This window comes from Pinus tabuliformis, chromosome 8 (assembly GCF_031772625.1).
Source record: "Pinus tabuliformis cultivar Carrire ecotype Pingquan chromosome 8, CPIR1, whole genome shotgun sequence".
Classification (NCBI taxonomy): domain Eukaryota; kingdom Viridiplantae; phylum Streptophyta; class Pinopsida; order Pinales; family Pinaceae; genus Pinus; species Pinus tabuliformis.
Window position 1 is genome coordinate 1,292,589,292 of NC_142294.1, and position 5,908 is coordinate 1,292,595,199.

The 5,908-nt window shown below is 33.1% G+C and overlaps 2 protein-coding genes across 2 annotated transcripts; both read right to left on the reverse strand.

The window, feature by feature from the left end:
* Positions 1-1,374: 1,374 nt before the first annotated feature.
* On the reverse strand, positions 1,375-3,841 carry LOC149240187 (serine carboxypeptidase-like). Its single transcript, XM_089367269.1, has 6 exons — positions 3,760-3,841; positions 3,564-3,665; positions 2,574-2,662; positions 2,174-2,432; positions 1,876-2,009; positions 1,375-1,789 (listed from the first exon to the last, which is right to left on the reverse strand). The coding sequence occupies exons 4-6, from the start codon at positions 2,268-2,270 to the stop codon at positions 1,640-1,642; spliced, it is 381 nt and encodes a 126-aa protein (XP_089223395.1). The 5' UTR covers positions 2,271-2,432; positions 2,574-2,662; positions 3,564-3,665; positions 3,760-3,841; the 3' UTR covers positions 1,375-1,639.
* Positions 2,271-2,726, reverse strand: LOC149240188 (serine carboxypeptidase-like). Its single transcript, XM_089370096.1, has 2 exons — positions 2,574-2,726; positions 2,271-2,432 (listed from the first exon to the last, which is right to left on the reverse strand). Exons 1-2 carry the CDS (start codon positions 2,724-2,726, stop codon positions 2,271-2,273), a joined length of 315 nt encoding a protein of 104 aa, XP_089226222.1.
* Positions 3,842-5,908: the final 2,067 nt, after the last annotated feature.

The window sequence follows — 5,908 nt, forward strand, 5'->3', positions numbered from 1 at the left end:
TTTGTTTCCACGTTATGGTAAGAGGTGCCTTTAGTGTCTTATTGTCATATATAATAAGGTATCACGAGGAAAAATTGTGGCACTACTACATGTAGGGGGGTTTTAAGACAATATTTGAGTCAATTGTCTTAACTTAAGACAAAACTCAAATATTGTCTTAAATATTGTCTCTAAGCGGGTGTCTCAAAATATAATGTCTCAAAAATCTGTCTCTATAAAGACAATATAGAACACATATTATTATTGTCTCTATAAAGACAATTTGATTTGTCTCTCTAGAGACAATTTCATTTGTGTCTCTTTAGAGACAATTACATTTTCGTCCTTTTAGAGACAATTCCATAATTCAAACTATTGTCTCTCTAGAGACAATATAAAAAATTATTTAAAAAAAAATAAATGTCCATAATTCAAACTATTGTCTCTCTAGAGACAATATAAAAAATTATTTAAAAAAAATAAATGTCCATAATTCAAACTATTGTCTCTCTAGAGACAATATAAAAAATTATTTAAAAATAAATAAATAAAATCATTTTGAATGTCTGCTGGCTCGTATCTTTCTCACCTGGAACAAATTCGTAAGATAATAAGTAGGAATCTTCCACACAATAAAGAGTTAACAAAATGTACGTACGCCTCCAGATGCTTAGTATGCACGTTAGTATTAGATAAAGATTCAATTCAGACAGGGTGTTAGTAGCTGAGTTCCAACATATAATTGATCAAGACACAATGTTTTGGTCGTAGCTGATCAACAATGCCTGCCTGTAATTGATGAAGAAATCTAAAATGTCCAAGAGTAGGATTTCTTTAGAAGGGTAAAATCACTAAAAGCATGATGCTTTAAAAATTTTAAGGCTTACTTCAGGTCTACTTCAGAGTAGCATGTATGAAGGGTAAGTGTTTTGTTCCAACATGGATCCTTCCTCAAAGTGCATCGAGTAGTGTAGGTAGCAGCAACAAGCATTGATGGACCGTAGATAGTCCATGCGCTTTATGGACATATCTTGCCATGCCAAGCACTTAATGTCCAAGAGGCTTATAAAGGGATAAGAGGCAAAAAGAGGAAACATACATATTCAACAATAAAATAATAGAACGAACGAGAAGTGAAACACAGCCAAACCACATAGCCTCCAATTCAAATATAAGTAGACAATACCGGCATCCGTTGTATGATTGCAAACAACATAAATGTTTTCATGTCATTGTCAATAAAATTGAATGTAGGCTAAGAGCATCATTCTTTGAATTCCCCAAGACTCTCTCAACCAAATATTTTTGTTGAATTTACAATTTCTTTCATCCAATTTACAATTTATTTCATCCATTAGGACATCAGAACATGCTGGAATAAGAACACAAGACATACTATTCATGTTCTTGAATATAACTTTAACACCATGTATAATCATAATTCCACAAGGCTTGGTAAGCAATAAGAAGCACTATTTCTATACAGTTAAAAAGTGGCCATAAAAAGATTTGACACAAGTTAGCAAGATTGATGGTCCCAATGCACAATTATTTTGCCAAATCAGAAAATACACATATTTGGGGATGCACACTACTGCAAATCTAGAAATATTTACATTAATCTAGGTGAAGAGAGCAATTCTCCTAGTTAAGCAGATAACTAACTCTCGAAATTCTTCTCTGGCATCTCTGTCACTGTCTTTAAAATTTGAGAATTGTCGTCAGTAATACTTCCTTGTGTCCAGCGTTTTAACATCTCCAAGGCTACTTTTGGTTGATCCATTGGGACCATATGACCTGCATCATGAACCTGGTGCAGCAAAATAGAAGATTCTGTTAGGAAGAAATTATCTACTTGTACAATGAAATCAAAGATGATCATCGAGTGCCTTTTACCTTGAGAAAACTGAGTGGTCCATAACTGGTTATTAAACCTGCTTCCTTATCGTCTACAAGGAAGGATTTTGTAGGTGCCTTCTTGAAATTCTCACTTCCAGACCAATCCATGGAATTCACCCATCTTGAATTGCCTGAAAGACACATAATTTGAACAATTAACTTTTCAATTTTGAAGATTAGACTGACAAGCCTGAAAAACACAACTGCAAATAAGTTAATGACAGACTTAACACCTAAATCATAAAGTCATTGTCCAAAACAAAAACAATATGTTATATGTATGCAGTATCATTACCTAACCAATTGCAAATGAGATCATATTCTCCTGCATAAACTAGCAACTTAACACCATCCTCCAAGAGTGTTGGAATGCCAACTTCCATATTCTGCATCTAGTCAGTAAGCATAGCTTCATAAACCAAGGGGCTACAGGAGACAAATTTTCGGCTGCCAACCCCCAGGGCATCCCTTACGGAACCCTGGTTTAAGTAATTCTCCATATTTGAAAAATCATAGCACAGGCCACCATTGCACTCCTTCCGAACATCATAGTACTGCAAAATATAAAACAAAATAATGAAAACTAATATCGTAAGATATATAAAACAATGATGACAAACTACATTTTAAGATACAAAATGCCGATAAAATAAACATAATGTCTGGTTGCCCAGTGTTTAGAATTTAAGTCTTACATTGATATTCCCAGCTAATGCCATAATGGAATTGAAAATTGAGGTGCACACCAAGTATGATGCAAAGCATGTGACAGTCCCTTTGGTACCTGGCAAGTTATCACACTGGCTATAATCAGAACCTACATTAAGAACCTTCGATAAAGGATCCATCATAAGATCAGCCGTAACCAGTTACTTAAAACACTTCACAAATGGTAACTAAGGATCATAAAGCAAACAACATTTAGCCATCAAGCTTCTTGCAATTTAAAACATAGTAACAAGATTTCAATATGAACACATACAAATCTAGTTCAGTAAACAAAGCATACATCTCATAAATATGAAAATATGCATTTAGTTCCAAATTTTAATAGGATTTCAGCCCCATGAAAAAATATTCCTTGAAATTTGATGACTAGTTTATATTTATAGGTGTCTATTTCTGAGATTTTTGGGCTGTTTTTTACAGATTAAAGGCCTACAAGCATCAAATACATGAGATATATTATCAAAAATGATAAAAAGTGGACCATACTGCAAAATGTTTGTAAAAACACACAATAAACAAGAATGAACTAACTAGAGGAGGGGAAAGCATCACCTATACACAATATTTTGAGATCCAGATAAGCCTTCACTACTGTTATGGAAAACGCTTGCACAAACAACTTAAGAAATACATTGAATATTTAAAAAACCACATCAACAAACAAGCCTTCCATAGCGGATAAGTGTTCAAAGCCCTTAACACAAATTTTATGGATTGTACTTGCTCATTATGTACTGAAGCAAACACAGTTCAACTAAGAAGAATGCTAGATTTTCCATCTGAATAATAGATAGTACGAATTGTTAGTACAGTAGGGTATTATTAGGAATACAATAAAGAAAAGTAATTTATATCAAGAATGCTAGATTTTATGAGGCATTTTCGAAAGTAGATTTGGTCAATGCCACACTGGCTGCTTTCAACAATATAAAAAGTGGTGTCATTCAAAACTTTACCACTTTGTTGGAATCAGCTGCCTTTAGAAACCTGAGGAGGAATACATATGGCCGAGTGGGAACTATAAGCTTGAAGTTCAGTTGCTTTAATATCGTAGACTCCTGCGAAGAGTTATTATCAATTGATCAGTCAATCTGAATGTTTGGAGACTATGTTGCAATCAATGACAAAGAATTATCAGTTAGAGCTAATTACCATGGCCACTATCTGTTCTGACGTGCATTCATTTGGGAAGATGCGGATGAAGTCATTGACCTGTAGCCAAGTATAAACCAGCTCTTATCAATATTGTGTTACCTATTATAATATAATTTTTGTGTTGATTCCAGCATAAAGCGTAATCTTCTGTAGGAGTAGATATTGCTGGTGTATGTACTTTTATACAACCAACAAAGTGTTCTTTTAATTAGATATAAACACATCCTTTCTTACAGATGTCAACAAGTCATCCTACATGTGGAGGACAGACTTCTTCACATTTGCTAGCTATAAACATTGCAACGATAGTAAGTAATGGCAAATTCTTCCTTGCAATACTCTGAATAGAAAAGTATCTGTCAATGATGTTCACAATGAGATACAATGTCTCTGGCATTAATTTGTAAATTTATAAAAGTCAAAAATGCATGTGAAGAATGTAAATTTGTAAATTTGTCAAAGAAATAATGAAATTACAATTAATTTAAATAAATATAAAAAAAACAAAACACAAACTTTTTTGGGTGCCAACACACTAAGATCCTGATTACTTATTCATAAGATGGATACATTAAAAATTGAGAAGCTAGATGCTTTACAACTTAAAAAATTAATTAAAATCGTACTTCCTGCTTAATAAATCTAAGGTTAAAAAGGATCTGTGTTGAATATCAATCCCAATTATGACTAGTGTTAGCTCTATAGTTTTCCATCATTGGTTTCTCTGTAGTTTTCCATCATTCAGGTGAACCCAATGATTTTGTTAGTGTATAGGCTTTAAGCGAAACCATAATTTTCCATATTTGGAAGAACCAATAATTTTATTTAGACCCTAGGGAAGAAACCACCAAAGGCATAGAGATCAGAGATCTGAATCCATCAAATTCATTTCACTAGCTTATATTCATCTTGATTCTTAACCCATAAAAAAATTCTGCAAGATTCATTTTTGTTTGAAGGTGCAAGCACTTCAAATTTGCAACTTGAGGTTTTTCATCATCTTGACACGTGATAGGTTAGACATTGTTAAAATGGATCTATGTTAATTATTATTTTTTTCTTCGAACACAACATTACACATCCCCAAACCACCTGGACTATACAATGTTCTACTCTAGACAATAAAATCAACACTGTTGAAAATATATCCTACTCAGAAGTTAAAGAGAGATGCCTAAATAGTTTGCCAAGATAGCAATTCTGCAATAAAATAAATGTCAAATTACAAATCCATTATTAGTAATTTTTAGAGGTGTAGATAGTCTTCATGTCTAGTCAACAGAGATATGCTAGCCCTCTTGCTTACAGCAGGCAGGGGGCTAATGTACAGATATCCTAAGTCTCCCGCTTACAGTAGGCAGGGGACTTACACATACATATGCTAGCCCTCTTCCTTGTTGTAGGGCTTATGTATAATTGCTTTTCTAATAAATTCATTTGTTAGTAACATATATGGAATTTTCCAAAACAAAAAGGAAAAGGAAAACACCAGCATACAACGTAACCTTTTTTCCTCAGTAACATACAACAAAACATGTCAGAAGAAACATTGAATAAACTGTTCAATGGAATTTTTCTAAATTCTGTAAAGAACCAAAATTCTGCAAATATTCGAAAATGTTTACAAGTATTTATAGGCACACTCCCATACCTGAAGTTTTTTGGTTTCAGCGCCAGCTTTAGTAGTCTGGAGATTTATCCAAGCTTCAATTCTTGCTTCTTCTCGCTGATATCTGAAATTTACAGACAACCTGAATGCTCAGGCATTTTATTGCAAAATTATATATAAAAAATGCTAGTAATCTCTTAAAAGGCCATTTCATACTATTGTAAGCTAATTTTGATCATGATTTTGTGGCAAAATAAATTGAAATAATTTGAAATTTTTTAAAGCAGATTGTGACTTATGTTAGAGATTTGCATCAAATGAGCTTCTTCTGGACTAACGGAGTTTCTCATCCTAGAACCATTTTACACAGACCGAAACTACAAATCAAGAAAGGTTTAGCTTCAATTATGTATTTTGTGGAAAAATAAATTGAAGTAATTTGAAATTTTTAAGGCAAGATGTGATCTACATTATAGTATGCCAAAACTCAGATTCTTCTGAATCAACTGAGTTTTTAGAGCCATTTTACAGAGAATG